Source organism: Schistocerca piceifrons, chromosome X (assembly GCF_021461385.2).
Source record: "Schistocerca piceifrons isolate TAMUIC-IGC-003096 chromosome X, iqSchPice1.1, whole genome shotgun sequence".
NCBI lineage: Eukaryota > Metazoa > Arthropoda > Insecta > Orthoptera > Acrididae > Schistocerca > Schistocerca piceifrons.
Genome location: NC_060149.1, coordinates 55,384,199 through 55,403,347, shown reverse-complemented (window position 1 = coordinate 55,403,347; position 19,149 = coordinate 55,384,199). Strand labels below are relative to the sequence as shown.

Genomic DNA, 19,149 nt, shown 5'->3' with positions numbered 1-19,149 from the left:
ATGTTTCACATTTACGGCCTTTACAATAGATCTGCAAGCTTTAAAAAATTAGAGAATAATGAACATTATGTTTGCTGAGCATAGTACATTTCTCACGTAGGATATGATAATTGGGTAGCGAGAAATATACAAGTCTGTAAGGTTGTCAGTCAAATCGATAGAAATAATTCTGCGTTGATAAACCATTCATATTTCCATATGCCTGCTACTCTTTCTTTTCCCTCGGTGTTTCGGCATTTCCTAAAATTTCCTTTTAATATTTTATATCCTCATTTTGGAAGGAACTAACTAAACACATTTTAGGAACAGTGGCATTCCTCTGAGTTGCGGGCAAGAGAACCACAAATTTCTATGCACATGCTACCAACATTTGCCATCTCCGACTACAGAAACCCAATACGTTGCGCACTCGGCTACCGCCGCGTCTCAAGTGAAAGGTACACAACAGCGTACCTACGGAGAAAGATTCGCAGTCGTACACGCGAAAGGCAAACTTAAATATTTGGTGTGTTCTATCAGGTCGGTGCTTTGTGCCTGCTTCTGCAACAGTAAGAGCTTATCTTGGTTTCTGCCTGCAGAGCTTTCATTGACATTTACGCCCGCCACTTTCCCTCAAAACATGCTCATTTGTGCTGAAAAAAACTTGCACAGAACAAGTTGTCTGTCTATATTTCATTTTCTACTTATTGCTCACGCACACACGTTCACAAACACTCACACACTAGCACTAAGATGGGAATGAGACAGCTAGAGAAACAGAGAGAGAGAGAGAGAGAGAGAGAGAGAGAGAGAGAGAGAGAGAGAGAGATAGTAAATATAGTGCTTGACAGAAACAGAGAAGCAGCAAGAAGGGAGGAGGAAACTACATCTACATCTACATCCATACTCCGCAAGCCACCTGACGGTGTGTGGCGGAGGGTACCTTGAGTACCTCTATCGGTTCTCCCTTCTATTCCATTCTCGTATTGTTCGTGGAAAGAAAGATTGTCGGTATGCCTCTGTGTGGGCTCTAATCTCTCTGATTTTATCCTCATGGTCTCTTCGCGAGATATACGTAGGAGGGAGCAATATACTGCTTGACTCTTCGGTGAAGGTATGTTCTCCAAACTTTGACAAAAGCCCGTATCGAGCTACTGAGCGTCTCTCCTGCAGAGTCTTCCACTGGAGTTTATCTATCATCTCCGTAACGCTTTCGCGATTACTAAATGAACCTGTAACGAAGCGCTCTGCTCTCCGTTGGATCTTCTCTATATCCTCTATCAACCCTATCTGGTACGGATTCCACACTGCTGAGCAGTATTCAAGCAGTGGGCGAACAAGCGTACTGTAACCTACTTCCTTTGTTTTCGGATTGCATTTCCTTAGGATTCTTCCAATGAATCTCAGTCTGGCATCTGCTTTACCGACGATCAACATTATATGATCATTCCATTTTAAATCACTCCTAATGCGTACTCCCAGATAATTTATGGTATTAACTGCTTCCAGTTGCTGACCTGCTATTTTGTAGCTAAATGATAAAGGATCTATCTTTCTGTGTATTCGCAGCACATTACACTTGTCTACATTGAGATTCAATTGCCATTCCCTGCACCATGCGTCAATTCGCTGCAGATCCTCCTGCATTTCAGTACAATTTTCCATTGTTACAACCTCTCGATACACCACAGCATCATCCGCAAAAAGCCTCAGTGAACTTCCGATGTCATCCACAAGGTCATTTATGTATATTGTGAATAGCAACGGTCCTATGACACTCCCCTGCGGCACACCTGAAATCACTCTTACTTCGGAAGACTTCTCTCCATTGAGAATGACATGCTGCGTCCTGTTATCTAGGAACTCCTCAATCCAATCACACAATTGGTCTGATAGTCCATATGCTCTTACTTTGTTCATTAAACGACTGTGGGGAACTGTATCGAACGCCTTGCGGAAGTCAAGAAACACGGCATCTACCTGTGAACCCGTATCTATGGCCCTCTGAGTCTCGTGGACGAATAGCGCGAGCTGGGTTTCACATGACCGTCTTTTTCGAAACCCATGGTGATTCCTACAGAGTAGATTTCTAGTCTCCAGAAATGAAACTTCATGGGTCGAGAGCTTAGTATATGTTATTACGTGGTTGCAAAATCGAGTTCAGTTTACAAATAAATTGACAGTTTGGGCCCACTTATCAGTACGACGGTTAAAATTCTCTGGCCTGGATGCACGTAGTAATTCGATTGGCCTACAACAGACTGTTGTAACTAGTCTTTGATGTCCTGAACTGGCACTGGTTCATTGTTGACGTTCGAGCTCGCCCCACACATGTTCTGTCGGGGACAGATACGGGGATCTTGCTGGCCATATTAATACCACAACATTACACAGACAGTTTATAGAGGCACGTGCCATGTATGGATGATGATCGTCCTGATGATAAATGACGCCACGATATTGTCGCATGATCGGTAAAAGGACGTGCGATGTCAGTGACGAACCGTTGTGTCGCCCTCCTCCCCCCCCCCCCTCCCAAAAAAAAAAAATCACTACTAGCCGTTCGCTGAAGTCATACTCGATAGTTCCCCGCATCATGATGCCAGGATATAACATCGCTGTATCAGTAATTGGACCTCTCTCCAGATCACAGTCATATTCGCCGACGGAGGTCATCCGGGATTGTGCAGTACAGAGATTCGTCACTGAACACTTGACATGTGTCCTGGTCACTTCGCCACTCCAGATTCAGTAAATTGTGTTGTGGTGTTATTGGCGTTACAGCAGCTTACACATGGGACAATAATTCCCTAGACTTGCTTCCTAGTTCCCGACCTATGGTGTGGGGTGACACAGAATCTCCATTTCTTGTTCTCAGAAGGCAGGCGCAAATGTGGAGGAGCTACGATGTGCTTGGTGCACAGAACGGAGGTTCTCCCTTTTGGTGGTCAGATGTAGAAGAACGAAATCTTCCATCACGCTCCCACGGTGTCCCGGCATCGACCCACTGTCACATCAATAACGCTACACATCTGGTTATTGCATGATTTCGTCCAGCCGGACAAATGGAACCCCACAAAGAGTTATGCTGTCTCACACGAGTTGGCGGCATCACCGTGTCGTTCATAGTGATCACCCATCGTCAGATTCTCTTCACGGTCCTTATATACCATACCAAGCCTCGTAACATACCCGCCGATGCTGTGTATGTATACGACGTTACACTGACATCCCATCATGTCTTTAAAGCCGGCTGCGCAGGGGCTCAGAGTTGTGTTCCGATTGCGCTCTTGTGTTGTTCATCGTATGTTTCGTTGTCGGTACTTGATCCTGCTACGTCTAGGCTCTCGATTTGGTTCACTCTTCGGATCTGCATACTGCCGTATCCGTCTCCAGCTGTCGTTATTGTCTTCGTTGTTGTCCATAGTTGTTCTCTTCCAGTGGTTTGGGCGACTCACCGTCGGCAGTCTTGGCCAGTCGGCCTGTGTCTCGCGGTCATCTCGTATTCCGGTTACTCCAGAGATGAAAACAAATATTGCATTAAGCACTGGATTGGAGTTCGTCATCACTCTTAATTAGTTACGGAATGTGGGTGCAGAAATAGCGGTGAATGTGGGCCACCTCGCCACTATTTCACCTTATTTACACGTCACAGATTTTTCGACATATCGTGATGTGATGCCACGGGGATAATGTACGTTCCGCTTGTCTGTCGAAATAGTAGCCCAATTGGAGATAAATCGTATCCGGAGATAAATCCCCTGATAGATGGGACCAGGTGATGTGCCGCATTGGTAAGACGCTGCGTTCTTATCGGAATGATGGTGGCTCCGTAAATTTTATAATGCGAATGCTAAGATAGTTCCTTTTGAAACGCACGGCCGATTACCTTTCCAATATTCTCAAATTCAAGCTCATGCTCCGTCCCTAATGACCCTGGTGTGGACGTAACGTTAAATCCTAATCCTTCTGTAAAGTGCAGAGACTGGAGCTGCTGCAATATAGTTAGCCAGATATTCGGAGCTCTCAGATATACCGATGTCAATGCACAGATTGTCGCCTAATCGGCAAGTTGATTATAATTACACTTCCGCTACTAGGGCCAGTGTAGATGGAAAATTAGTCACCGTATCGATACACAACTTTGCAGAACTGATATTCAGACTGTGGGCTGCAGGGTTTGCGTTGTTAGTTGTTTTAGTGTCATGACTTGCCGTTAGGCGCCAGTACTGATTCGGCGACGTAGGTTTGAAACATAAGCATCAGTGTGCATTACTCCTGAAGAGAATTATCACGGCTCTGGTCAAGGTGAGCAGGGCTTCAGTTGTCAACAACAGCAATAGTGCTGCTGCTCTTCATGATTGTCGACGCACTCAAGGATTACGGAGAGGTCCTCCTTACACACCGGGGTTGAAGAGCGTGATTCGGAAGCTAGAATTAACGTACTAGAGGGGCATTGCACGTGGGGAAAGACCGACGGCCAAATTGTTGCCATTACTGAGAATGCTGGACGTAACGTGTGTTCTTCAAGCATTGCACAAGCTGTGTCATGACAGCTGAACGTTCCATGGTCCACCGTTCGAAAAGATCTTTTTTTCAGCATCCCACGTACTTGCACCACGTTGGCAGTGATAACACTTGTTGACGTTTCTTCTCTCTATTTCGTAATATTATGTTAATCTGGGCCAATTGACCCTGCTTCCTGCATGTTACTTTTGTGGGGAAGCAATCGTATAATGAGACAAGCCTGCGACGTTTAATTCTAGAATTGCAGTTAGGAAAAGTAGGTCAAGGCACTGCCTGAATCTTGCAGCGAAGACGGTCGACGCATGAAACGCTGTTCCGTCCTTGCTTATGGCATTAGGCGAATAACGTGCAAAACCTCTGACTGTCATTTACCTTTGTGGTCTTGTTGATTTTGACGGCGATAATAGATGGAAGCCGGCATATAACGAGAAGGTGGTTCTTAAGTCTAACACCGCTAAGAATGGGGAGGGGGGGGGGGGGAATACTTTACGCCAAAATTTTTGAAAAATTGTAATCTAGTTAGTTACGTTATATTTCAAAATTCTGAAAAAATATTTGTTGTTTTTAATAAATTATTCCATCAGATTCCACAAATTTTTAACTTTTTCAGTTAGACTTAACCCAAAAATTTAAGTCTTATTAGTTGATGTCACTCCTCCCAGTGAATGTCATATTCAGTATTTTCAGGTTCAGTAACTTACTTACACAACAGTACCTCTTTAAAACGTATGTTGTTAAAGGACATCAAAGCCAGGGCTGTTGATTAAAGACTCGTTGACACCAACAATCGTTCTCTTCTCAGAAAAATACTGCAGTTGAAAATGCCTTACAGCACCAGAATTCGAACTGGATACCTGCGAGCGGTGGAAGATGGAAGAACACAATAATGCTATCGTAGAAGGTGCTAGGTATATGAGTTGTGAGACTCCATACTTTCATCATCGAATTAACTCCGAATATGAATGTGCTGACGTTGGCTGAGGGATATTAGAGTATCTCTGACAAAATTAAAAGTACTTCAGTTTTCTCTGTGAACTGAGTAATTTAACATTTTACCCGTCTACGTATCATTATAAACTACTTTTAAGGATGTTCGAAACATATTTTCGCAACTCAGAGTCCTAAAGTAAAATATATATTAGATATGTACTTCTCTTTGCACCTCACTATAGGATGCATAGGGCGTCAGACCGTAAATGCAATATAATATCTGCAGTACTATGCCAGAGAGATTTTGGAAGGTGACTCATCTTCTATAAGAGCTACCAGAAATTATTACCTCTAGCGACAAGAAATTGTCTTTCAAGTCAATCGTTTCGCCATTTATATATCTTGCTTGGTGGTATAAAAACATACGCTATCATACACATTGGCTATAAATCATGAGAGTACAGTTACTTCTTGTAGTATGTTTAGTTTTTTGTAGTTATAGAAATTCAAAGCATATCATTGCAGGTAGTGCAAACCTCCTGCCTCAATTTGTTCAATAAAATTTGCGAATTGTAATGGACCGGTTACTTTTTTAATCTGTGACTACATGGTTTCGGAAACAAATGTAAGTGAAGATGAATCGCAGATCTGTAAATGTAGCCTACTGTAACGCATAGTTCTAGAAAGATAAAAGTGTATAATTACGCTGATGTAACGTTGTGATCTAACTGAAGTACACAAAACGACAGAAGCAAAAAAGAACAGTGCTAGATTATTAAACTAAATGTGGCTACAATTATTGCGGGATTTGCTGTTTATGCGTAACGTAATCTGAATAGGAGTAGCAGTTACCTCACATCCAAATTATTTACTGTCTGAAATGTTAAATTACTAAGATGGAAGGCACTTGAACACGTCCACAAACGTGAGTCTGTTCACTGAACCAAGTGCAGGAAGAGGGGGAGATTAAAGTTACCGTCCAGTCGACGACGATATCACTAGAGACGGTGCATAAGTTGGGAAGGAAATCACCTGTGTCCTTTTCTAAGGAACTAGCCCAGCATAACTTAAACGACTGAGTGAATCCCCGTAAAACTGGATGTAAGGATGAGGATTTGAACTGCTGTTCTCCAGAACCATGTTTATGAAGTTCAAATTTAAACTTAAGAAATGAGAATTTGTAAATACGAGTTTTTTTTTCATTCTGTAGCGAAGAAATTAGCATTCACTGGCTTTCTCATCTCCATACTGGAAAGGTTCAACCAAAATCAATACGAATATATCGCTATCGGGCACTGTATCAGAGAATGCGTTTCCCTATTATATTTTGTTCAGCGGCTGGTTACCCAGTATTACAGACGCTGAGCACGTCCACTTCTAGTACACTGATGTTGCCACACGTTCACCCAAAAGCGTGACGTCAGCGTCCGTCTCCGGTAATATGTAATTACTTATGGTATCGTCAATTCTTGATCAGTCCGACTATTCGACGTAAAAGAAAAAGAGATTTTTGTTTGGTCGGAAGCACCTCAGAATAAGTTGGTCAGATTCACATCCATTATTGCATTTCGAAACATTTGGAACGTTTTAGTAAAGGTAACAATATTCTCCAACTCATTTTAAAAACAAGTGAAATGTAGGTTTTGTGTTTCTGTGGTTCTCTGAAGCATATTTTATGTTCTTTTCCGCTGAACAGCAATTTCAGAAAGCAACAAACTATCACAAGGAGAACTGCATATAGAAAATTCAATACGTACGAAGTATCAAGCATCATCGCATACTCTGAGAACCATACATTTCCATCAGCAACCCGTCGACTGTCAGAGGTCAGCAACCAGTATCTTGAAATAATCGCAGGTCTCCTGTATTCCTGAGAGGTTGTTAAAGGCAGTAAAAATTTGTACGGTTTTCAGAGCAGCTTCAGTACTGATTCGGCACGATAAAAGGAGAACATTTCATACAGAATTGTCATTGCGATTCGCGACGTTCCCATAATGCTAATAACAGTGCTGTCAAAAGTATTTTTCACTAAATCCTATAGTAACTTAACAGAAACAGTGCTAAAACTATCACTTACATGATTACGTATTCCAACTGTATCCAACTACCAGTTGTAAGTATCTCACTTCTGCTATACCAGGCATGAATAAAATCGTTTGTTCAGTATCAAGATGGGCACAAAGCAATATGGTGTCTCAAGTGGTCCTTATATCGCACTGAAAGTTGATTCTGGACCGTGCTTGTAAATCCAGTCCACCTAAGCTCTGCGACGATAATTTTTACATAATTTTTGTAGGAGACAGATGCATTAAAATGTATGGTTTTTAAGAAGTCAGTACCGATAAAATAGCAGATAAACACAGTTTTTCTAAAGTTATTCATAATAAAATGATGTACAAAATATTAGGAAGACCCATTGCCGAACGAGGTATTTTGGTAAGGAATGGAAAACAAAAAGTGTTTCTATGAGATTATACAGTTTTCCAGGCATGACTCGCTAAGTTTGAAATTATTTCTCCGTCGGGGAAACTTCAATCGCTCAAAACAAAAAAAAAAGAAAAAGGAAAAAAAGAGAAGCTCTGACCGTAATTAAAGTTAACAGATTTTTAACATACTCAGAACACGATACACAAGAATTTCAGAATTTTTTCGTGGTTTTTGAAGGAGATAGAGACTTTAAAACGATTTTGCACCGCCGCGGGGAACGGAATGCTGCGGAGGCCGCCGGCGGACAGTATGTGTTATTATTATTTTTTTGGCCTGCGTGCCGTACCGGCGTCCCTCAGTGTCTTATCAATTTTTTAGGAGTTTACAGTGTAAGGTTGCAATTACTCAAAACATTTCCGAATTATTTCTAAAATTAACTTTTTCTTTTAATGAAAAAAAAAACGGTTATCGTATTTCAGTTGGTAATGAATGATTGGTGATACCCGATAAACTTTTGTACGAAGTCCGTTTCCGGTTTGCATGTAGCTTATTTACAAATAAAATGTAACATATTTGTCAGTGTTACTCATCATATTGTACGATGCCGTTGCAGTGGCGTGCTCGACGGTGACGGTGACAAAGTGCCAAGCGGCGTTGCGCACGCTGCAGGCCTTCCCGTTCTTCAAGCCCACCTGCCTCTGCCGCGAGCCGCACGTCGACCCGGAGTGCAACTCCTTCCGGGACTTCCTCTTCGACCACCCCTGCATCTTCGTGCTCAAGAAGGGTAAGTCAAACTTACCCACACGGTGGGAAAAGCTTACTACAGCCTGGCGTCAAAAACTGATCACGTCAGCATAAATCGACAGTCACAAAGAGGGTAATACCTATATTTTAGAGGGCTAAACCTCGATTATTCGCCAGGATGATCGTCTCATAACCCAGAATGTAGGATGATGTGCTGCATAACACCGGTAACTCGCCATTCGTGGAATCAGTGGAGCTCAAATGGAAAATACACTCTTTATTTAGCAAGATGCTCATGAAGTTGTGAAGGCGTGCGTTGACCCAGCTGTAATGTCTGCCTCAGCAAAGCATAAGGCGGCGAGTTCGGCTGCGACAGCGCGTGTTCGCCGGCCTGGCAAGCGGGCTCACCAAAGGGTGCAGCGTCAGCTGCGTTGTGGATTCGAGACGCGTCAGGTGGCGACTCCGGCAGTAGGTCAACTGCGAGGCGTAATGGAGCACACGCTGCGAAGCCGAAGCACACCAGAGACGCCCGGGTACCAGAGAAAATCACCTTGTAGGCGGTTCCAGCTCGAGCACCAGAATCATCGGATGTAGCAGCAGCTCGTGGACCAGCAGTTAGCGTATGACATAGGCGCGCCAATAGGCCCACATCGAACGGTCGACTGGCGTGGAGTATATCTCGGCGTCGGTAGCCGTAGAAGACAATCGTACTGCCACGTCAGAGCAAGTAACGCGTCAGGCCACGGAACGACGTAATCCAACTCCCCACTGCGGAAGAGAAGGCGTTGCACCGCACCGCCTGACCAATATTCCGGTCCTGGCAGCAGGATTACACACGCAACAACTCTGAGGTGACAAAAGTCATGGGATACCTCCTAATATCGTGCAGGATCCCCTTTTTCCCAGTGTAGTCAGCAATTCGACGCGGCATGAACTCCACAAGTCGTTTGAAGCCCCCTGCAGAAATACTGAGCAATGCTTCTTGCCTCTACAGCCATCCATAATTGCGAAATTGTTGCAGGTGCAGGATTTTGTGCACAAACTGACCTCTCGATTGTATCCCATAAATTTTCGATGGGATTCATGTCGGGCTATGTGGGTGGCCCAGTCACTCGCCCAGACCGTTCAGAATGTTCATCAAACCAATTGCGAACGATTGTGACCCGGTGAGATGACATCGTTCTTGGGGACATAAAGTCCAAAAAGGATGCAAATTGTCTCGAAGTTGACGAACATAACCATTTCCAATCAGTGATCAGTTCAGTTTATAACACTGCAATACGTATTTACGTAGCTTATACAATCAAATACCAAGTTTGGCTTATTACGTACTAAGCCCCAACAGAACAAAGTAGTCCTGTTTCGGAAAAACCACCTATAAAACTTCTGTCTGCTACTACTATACCATAACCTCGAAGCTGAAGTTCGTATAGTGAAATTATTATTCTTCAAGTAACTATAGTATGAAGAAGCAGAGCAGTGTTACCCTCTGAGAGGAATTTTGTTATGTTGACCGTGTTGTACCTAACGGAAGTGGCTTATCGGAAGTGAAAGTCAGAATTACGTAAATATTCAAACAGTAACAAACAATAATTTACTTATCAACACTGTTCCAAGAATAAAAAAGAAAAACGGTCGCTAGCCGAATTAGGCATGAGAATGAATAACATCCTTGTTTAAGAAAGTAGTTATGAGTAATTTTAACGGACGACCACAACCTATATCTTCCCACACGCGAGTGCAATGAAGTCTGACACCTGCATATGTTAACGTTAAGTTTGGAGTTGACGGCTAGAGCAGAATAAACTACTTGCATAAATATGACAGATAACGATACACACTACTATCTTCAGGGCTTAGTCAAACTGAATGGTCTTTATAACATTACTATTAATATTCACTGTAGAATCATGAATTGGACATAGGTTCAGTATTACTTTTCAAACAATTTCCTAAATAATGGTTTTTCAGTCCACTGTTCTTATACTGTCGATAGCACTTTTATACAACGGTTATCGCTGTTAGGTAATGTGTACAACTTCTGGGTAAGAAACCAACTAACGCAAATATAAAAATTTGTTCGCGCAGAAACTGTTTCAAAAAGAGGGTACATCATATCTCGAACAGATTTTGAAATAGCCGGCCTCATCTGTCAGCATAAGTTCGTAAACAAGCTAATTAATAGAGAGTTAATGATGACCATTCTTTTCAGCATCCGTACTGAGACCATTCCTCGCGAGCCAGTGACAGAGTTCTTTCTTTAAATTTTAAGGAAAACACAGTCACCATATGAGCAATACGTTCCAACTTAGTCCATCTTAGAGATAAGTTTATAGTGAAATGTGCGTATTTTCCGATGACTAAATAAGAATTGTACTTTCATCTACATCTACATGATTACCCTGCAATTTACAATTAAGTGCATGGCGGAGGGTCCATCGAACTATCTGCAAACTGTTTTTCCATCTTACCACTCTACATCAGCGCTGAAAAAACGAAGACTTAAACCTTTCCGTGCGAGCTCTGATTTCTCTTATTTCATTATGATGATCATTCTCCCTGTGTAGCTGGGACCCACAAAATATTTTCATCAACATATTTGCATTGGTTCCTCTTCTATACGCATTTCACTAGATGATCCTATAGTTAATTTTGTGTGTGTTTGTTGCGTGTGTGTACGCACACACGCCTGGTGCGCATGTTGTATGATACTTTGTTGTGAAAGCAGCCGAGTAAACAAAGCTTCTTTTATGTCTTTTTGTAACTGCCATGTTGTTGGCATGACGTTGCTTCGTGGCCATGCAGTTGCCACGCAGTACCGTAAACGAAACTCAGAAGCATATTTGCCTTCCTAAAATAAAACACAACGTGAGTAGAGATACTGACATACAGTGGCCCAGTACATGCTTGGGAAACATACGTCGTAAAACAGGAATACAATTATGTTAAAAAGACAGAAACTTAATAATTTACTCTGAACAGTAATGTAAAAGCAAAATGAGGCTAATGCAGGAAATACGCGTACGTCCTAACACATACAGTGCTAAAAAATACGCACTTGCAGTAAGTGATTAGAAATTTGCCGTAAAGCCGAATAACTAGCATAAGCAGGCCAAAATCGATTCCAGACTGACGCATTAGTGATACCAAATCTCGAACGCCTCTATCTATTTTAAGGTTATTAAGATAGCGCGAAAGTATGATGAGAGTTACTTTTAAAGGCCCTGTAAGTTACACGAAAAACTAATTTCAAGTGAGCGTTCTGAAATAATTACTTTCCTCTTCTTACATGCGTCTTACCGATGACAACAGAAAAATCAAACTATTACTAATGCTTTAACCTTGTGCTTTATGTGTCCAGAGACAACATAGGAAGCAGATATCACTCGCAATCTAATCCTGCCACTTTCATAGAGCCAATCGTACGATACAAATGTTGCTGTGAAGTACGTGTATCTTGCTGCCTGTAGCAAGTAGGACGCACTTTACAATTCCACCATTTGCCCCCTAAAATTGCTTCCTAATCATAGCTCCTTGTCACTTTCATATCAACTATGACATGCGGGAGTATGGCGGACATTTACTGTAGCTGCAGGTTAACTTCTTAACTGGCAGCTTTCCCATTTGAGACCACGCTCATGTGTGATAAAAACGAACGTTTTACTGCGCCGCCCAGGAGTTTACTGGTAATTAGTGGGACATAGCTGAGCGTCGGCGATAACGCCAGTTATTGCTTTCAGTATAGTAAACTAATAAAGGCGTTAACGAGCTTCAGCTTAGGCGGCTATCGATTAACAGTCACCATAATGTGCTACAGGATGTACCAAATTAAGTCCACCACCATTCAGGCCGGACTCACTAAATTGCCTTTCCGAGTGCGCAACACGGGCACGTCAGATTAAGATCGTGTAGTGCGAGCTCGTGCGTCGCCGATACAAACTAACTGCGTGGCGCTGCTCCACACAATCCGTAAATGGTTCCTATCGTTAACAATCTGCGAAGGGACTAAGAAGTTCTTAAATTTCACAAAGTGTTTTCTTCTGTTGGAACCAAACGCTGGGTTAAGTAGATGGTCTCAGTACCTGACTCCATTCTTAAATAGCTAGGTTTCATTTATTTCAGGTTGATAACCAAGGCGGGAAGTAAGACTTGGAGCATATAGAGCGTTCAGTTATTTCTTTTATCAGTATTCATCTTTATTCACTGGGCAGTTTATCACGGCAATAATTCTAATATTGAAGTTATTGAGGTATTGTGGACACGACAATAAATTTTCATATTGAATACTAAGACTTCTTCGTGTACCATTATGTGCGCTGATGTCTGTACTAAAGATTCCTAGGGTCTGCGAGTACGTCAGTATAATTCGTCTTCACTGAGATCGAAAGAAGCGATTTTCCTAAAGTTGTCTACGTCGTTACGATTCCGGGTAAAAAAATGTAGAATCTACATCTACATCTACATGGATACACTGCAAATCACACTTAAGTGCCTGGCAGAGGATTCGTCGAACCACCTTCACAATAATTCTCCATTATTCCAGAACATCAAGCGGAAAAAACGAACATCTATATGTTTCCGTGCGAGCTCTGATTTTCGCCATGTGTAAGTTGGCATCAAAACAATACACTTTGGCATTCGGAGGAGAAAGTTGGTGACTGGAACTTCGTGAGAAGATTGCGCCGCAACGAAAAATACCTTCGTTTTAATTATGCCCACCCCAAAACCTGTATCATGTCAGTGACACTCTCCCCTCTATTTCTCGATAATACAAAACGTGCTGCTCTTCTGTGAACTTTCTCGACGTACTCCTTTAATCCTATATGGCAAGGATTCCACACCGCGCAGCAGTATTGCAGAAGAGGACGGACAAGAGCATGTGAGCATACTAGCGATCTGTGCACAGAATTTAATTTACGTCGGTGCACATATTAAAAAGAATGAATGAAGAATCGGCAGTTATTAATTATGAGTTATTATCTATGTTTACGAATCATGTCTCTTAAGGAGTAAAAATGAACATGAAGTCAACCAGAAATACTATGAAGATGACCTTCCTATGGTAAACATCGTATTATCGATGGTGGTAGACCTTTGTTTTGCAAATGTGCAGGGTGTTGCAATCGTTTGCGGGAGGAGGAGGAAAGATAATTTTTTCCCACACACGAAGTTTGGACAAAGATGTTTCCCCTTTAGTAAAAACTTCTTGCTGAATCGACAATCAGATTGCCGGTGTGAAGCATGGTATTTTAAAGTTAAAATTAAAACTCATATAGATAACAGACAAAAGTGAAGGACCACACCAGCAATAAAAAACGAATTTTTCTGTGAATGACACCAGTACTTAACTTCACGGAAGTAACGTAAAAAGCAACTCCAAGACCTCCGTATAGTCAGAAAAAATTAATTGTCAAGCCTTATATACAAACTGTTTACAATGGCGGTTATTTTTGCGTTAGTCAGTATGGAAAGTTGCCCGCCTAACTGGAGTACACGACAACGATGACACTCTAATTCACTGACGGAAAAAGCCGCGACATCAAAAGATGAAATTTCGGGAATACATTTGTCTAGGTATCATGTCTGAGTGATTAACATTGCAAGATCACAAGTTAATGTAAGCGCGAGATAAGCCATTGCAAATGTGAAATGCTGGTGCATTAGTAACCGCCAGAATAAGGAATGCAAGTATGCAAACGTGCACGCATTGTGCTCGTTGTCAGTTGGTGGTTTACCAGTTCATGTCTGTTGCACTTGGTCGGTCAATACACGGATGTTGATGCTGTATGTGGATGACGCTGGAATTGTCGTCCGATGATGTCATATGTGTGCTCGACTGGTTATCGAGCAGACCGAGGCAACAAGTCGACGCTCTGTAGAGCTTGTTGGGTTACAATGGAATGTGGTTGAGCGTTATACTGTTGGATAACACACTCTGCAATGCTGTTCATGAATGATAGCACAACAGGTCGAATCACCAGATTGACTTACAATTTAGCAGTCAGGGTGCGTGGGATAATCACGAGAGTGCCCCTGCTGTAATACGATATCCCACCCCAGACCATAACTGCAGTGTGTCTAGCACGCAGACAGATTAGTTGCAGGCTCTCAACTGGCCTCCTTCTAACCAACACGTAGCTATCAGTGGCACCGAGGTAGAAAGCTATCAGGAAAACACGACCGACCGCCACCCTGTCCATCGATGAGCTCTCACTTGGTCTTTGCTGTCTCGCAAAAGGCGGTAGTTTGGGGTCAGTGGAATGCACGCTACAGGAGGATTGGCTTGGAGCCGTCGTTGACGTAACTGGTTTGTGACCGTTGTGTCACTTTGGTACCAACTGCTGCTGAGGTTCCTGCTGCAGATGTAGTACGATGCGCCAGAGCCATACGCAGAAGGCGATGGTTTTCCGTATCCGTGGTGCCACGTGGCCGTCCAGAGACGGATCTTCTTGCGACTGTACGTTCTCGTGCCCACCGTTGCCAGCACTCATGTAGAGTGGCTACATTCCTGCCAAGTCTTTCTGCAGTATCGCAGAAGGAACGTTCGCCTTCTCGTAGCCCTATTACACGCCCTAGTTCAAACTCAGTGAGGTGTTGATAAAGACGTCTTTGTCGCCTTAAAGGCATTGTTGACTAACATCATCTCACCACGTCCAATCTCAACGGTAACTGTTGCTCACGACCTTTACAGCGTGTATTTAAAGAAAAACTGATTTGCATTCTCATAGTGGTGCTACTAGCGCCACGGTCATACGACTGGCGCGATATTTGATAAGACATAATCTTTCAGATGTAGAAACACGCCTACCAACTTTCGTTCATACTGTAAAAGTTCTTCTTGGTGCTGCGAAATTCTTTCCGTTAGTGTTTTCTTCTGCTGTTGTGAGACACAAAATAGCGAAATTCTGCCTCGTAATGGTCGGCCACGGACAACAACACCAACCAGCTGATGATCGCTACCCATATTTAAGACCTTTAGGCAACTGAACTGCGCGCTGAGTTTTATGGAGGTTAACGGTACGGCTGTTCCCAACCGTCTATGAGTTTGGATTCTAGGCGTCCAGTGCGAAGAGCAAAACAACCATCCCCTCCCCTCCACAAAGCAACATTGAATGACGAAGGTGGGCAAGGAAACACTATAAATGGAACCTGTATGCAAGACGTAGAGTTCTCGTCACAGCCGAGTGTAGGATTAGTGAAGCGCCTAATGACGTACAAGTGTGTGCACCTCTCAAGCATGCCGTCCCGAGAGTTTAGCGGGGAGGTGTGTCATTCCTGTTTTGGACCGCTGTCAACTACGAATGTCGGAAGCCTCTCATTGCTATCGAGGGTAATTTCGGAGCGGTGCAATATCACTACAGGACCTGAAGCTTTGCTGTCAACATTACACTTGCGACTTAGTCTTTGAAGCCGATGACGCACGAACAGACATTAACGCACGAGTTGGTTGTGGCTACCTCCAGGAGGTAGAAACAACCGAACGGAATGGCCAGCGGTGTCTGCAAACGTCAAAACGATTCTGCATGCTTGGGACCATTTTAAACTTGCAGTGAGCGGTACTATCACGATGACTTCCTGGACAGGCCGCCACACTGGATTCTACCTTGTTGAAATGCACGGACTGTACAAACACTTTATTCATTGATACTCAGCAGAAGATTTTGAGTTCACAGATGTGCAACGATGTACATTTTTGGGCATGGGTGTTAGTTTTTATTTCGCAATAAGGTTATCATTATTATTTTCATAATGCATATGCTTTCATTCTCTGCTATCCTTGAATTTGGTCTCACACAAATTCGCAGTTATGCTGGTTAACATTTTTATTGCCTTTCAACTACGTAGCAAGTAAAGCTGCCATCAACCTTATAGTTGACTTGACCTGTACCATGGTTTGTTAGGCATGTCCCTATTACAGCTGCAATGCCGTTGCCTTCCTCCTACCTTCCAACTGCCTCTACATTTCTCACATTAGCGATCATTGGGAGGGGTGAAGGAAATTCCAAGTGACAGGTAAAACTCCTAGAGCTCACCAGGAATCGAATTCTAGACCTAGGAATCCCTGGTCTGCCACTTAATCACTGAACCACCAGGGAACACACTAGGCCGAGTGCTCTCACTATTACCTCCTATTTCAAGTTCTGTTGAACTGTCTCCAGGTCCTCCCATTTCTTTGTTTAAATACTTCACCAATTTCTCATTAGCCGCCAATACACAGACGACGCGGCTTCGTGAGCCTTCCGACCGTGGCTTTTCAGACCCTGTTGTAGAGGCCACAGGACCGTACCACTTACCGCTAACCAGTTCTGCGCAATACTAGATGACATAGGAAGCTCAGAAAAAGATACGACGGCATTCCCTGTGTCATTTGCTTTGCTCCTTAACGATATTCAAAATGCACTGTACAACATAATCAACCCCGTAATTGTATTTCACTGTGACTCAGAAGTTTGAAATCTGGCTCAGAGGCGCCTCCTACCTTCCTCTGTAAGCATGGCGCCCTGTCACGTCACCCTCGGGTTCGGCGGCGCTTCAAACAGCAACGTATCGACGCATGCGGAAGAAAACGGAAGAGCTCAGGAGTTCAAGTGGGCTTCAAGGTGAGTTAATGATGTCACTTTCGCAACAAATCTCACCACAATTATGCCCAGAGACACTCTGGACGTGTCACATGATGCGAACTTCGTCACACTCTCTCTTATCCGCATTTCACCTCTTAGTGTGACGCCGCAGCGAAGGGGGTCAGAACTGCAATGACCAGTCTTGAAATCACGCGGGTTCCTTATGGGTGGCTGAGAAAAACATTTCAGATACTACACCCTCACGAAAAGGCCTCTGGAGGTGGCATGAGGGGTCAATGGGACCACTCCTTCCCTAGAGACACTCATTTTCACATATTTTCCTCCCGAAAACGACAGTTTACATTGCAGTGTACAACCGTGCGATGTTCTTGACAAATTCTGCCACCCCCCCCCCCCCAAATGACTCATCTCGTTTCTAAAAATATTGCGGGAGTGTAACCCCATTGAACACCATCCCATCCCTCTGAATGTGTTTTGGTACAGAGTGTAGGATCACTAGGGACTATTCAAAACCATTCGACGAAATTTAAACATGGTCTGAAGGAGAAAAGGATGTTTTTGCATTACAATCCCTCTGTTGTCTCGCTATCGTATGGTGTGTGCACGGACGGGTGCGACATTGACCCGCACGTGAATGAAATGGCTAACGGTCCCTCTAACACCATCCTGTTCGCAATACCCTCGGTGCCACTCATGCCCCTTGGTTGGGAACTTCAAAAAATGTCCCTGTACAGTTTACAGAGGTACTCATTCACCGATCCCTGCCCCCGGGTGGGACAGGTAACCTGCTACATAGTAGCATCTACTGGCCACGTGCTGTCAAAAGAGCTGCCTACTTGGCCGGCGATTAGAGATCGGTACGTAAATACCTATGGCACTGATGGTGTAACCAAACTAAGGTGTTTTTGTTTAAATCCTTTGAAACGAAAATCCATTAATCGTTGCTTACTCGCAGTTATATTGAACAGAAGCAGAAGGAATGTACGTACAGTAATAAACCTTTCGGCAATATCTGCTAAATCTCTGTCTGAGGCTTTCTACTGACTGTTGCTGAACGTTATCATTTTACAGAACAGTGGAGAATATTGTACGATTTACTGGCGAAGTACTGGCACACCCACCTACCCACCCACCCACCCACCCACCCAAACACACACACACACACACACACACACACACACACACGCACACACAGAGAGAGAGAGAGAGAGAGAGAGAGAGAGAGAGAGAGAGAGAGAGAGAGAGAGGGAGAGAGAGAGAGAGAGAGAGAGAGACAGATTAGTCACAAGAGGAAACTGAAGATATTGTTTGGAAATGCGAAAATACAGCATCTCATGACTTGAACTCACTTTAAATTACTGGCCACTGACATTGCTCAGCATTTACAATTATGTCGCGTACTGCACATTTAAGTGTTGTATAATAAGTTAACGCTATTTGGATTACATTTTTAATTTATCAGGTACATAATTTAATGTTACGTAAAATATATGTTTAGAGCTATTTATATAATACGTGAACAGTTTAAGCCAAGCCGTGCACCATATTGTACTGTAAAATGGAATGAAGTCTTTTACCATGGAACATTTGCATTCTACAAATGCTCTGCAAAGTCAGTGGCCAGTAATTTAAAGCAAGCTCACGATGTATGGTTGGATGCATCCTATATTTTCGCTTTTGCAGACAGTAATAATATCCCGAACTCCCTCTTGTGATGAATCTCTCTCTCTCTCTCTCTCTCTCTCTCTCTCTCTCTCTCTCTGTGTGTGTGTGTGTGTGTGTGTGTGTGTGTGTGTGTGTGCGCGTGCGTGCGTGTGTGTGTGCAAGTACTTCTGTGGTAAATCGTGGGATGTTCCACGCAATTCTGCAAAATGATAACTTTCAGCAAGAGTCGGTAACGAACCTCAGACATTAAGACTGGTCACGTCTTTCTGAAAGGTTTTATTATTGTGCATTCATT

At 43.1% G+C, this 19,149-nt stretch overlaps 1 protein-coding gene across 1 annotated transcript in view; it reads left to right on the top strand.

Annotated features, from left to right (window-relative positions):
* The first annotated feature begins 8,352 nt into the window (after positions 1 to 8,352).
* The window catches only part of LOC124722174, a 585,754-nt gene continuing 574,957 nt past the window's right edge, over positions 8,353 to 19,149 (top strand). The window contains exons 1-2 of the mRNA XM_047247375.1: positions 8,353 to 8,359; positions 8,477 to 8,647. Coding sequence (XP_047103331.1) covers positions 8,353 to 8,359; positions 8,477 to 8,647 — 178 coding nt within the window. The remainder of the gene's footprint in view (positions 8,360 to 8,476; positions 8,648 to 19,149) is intronic.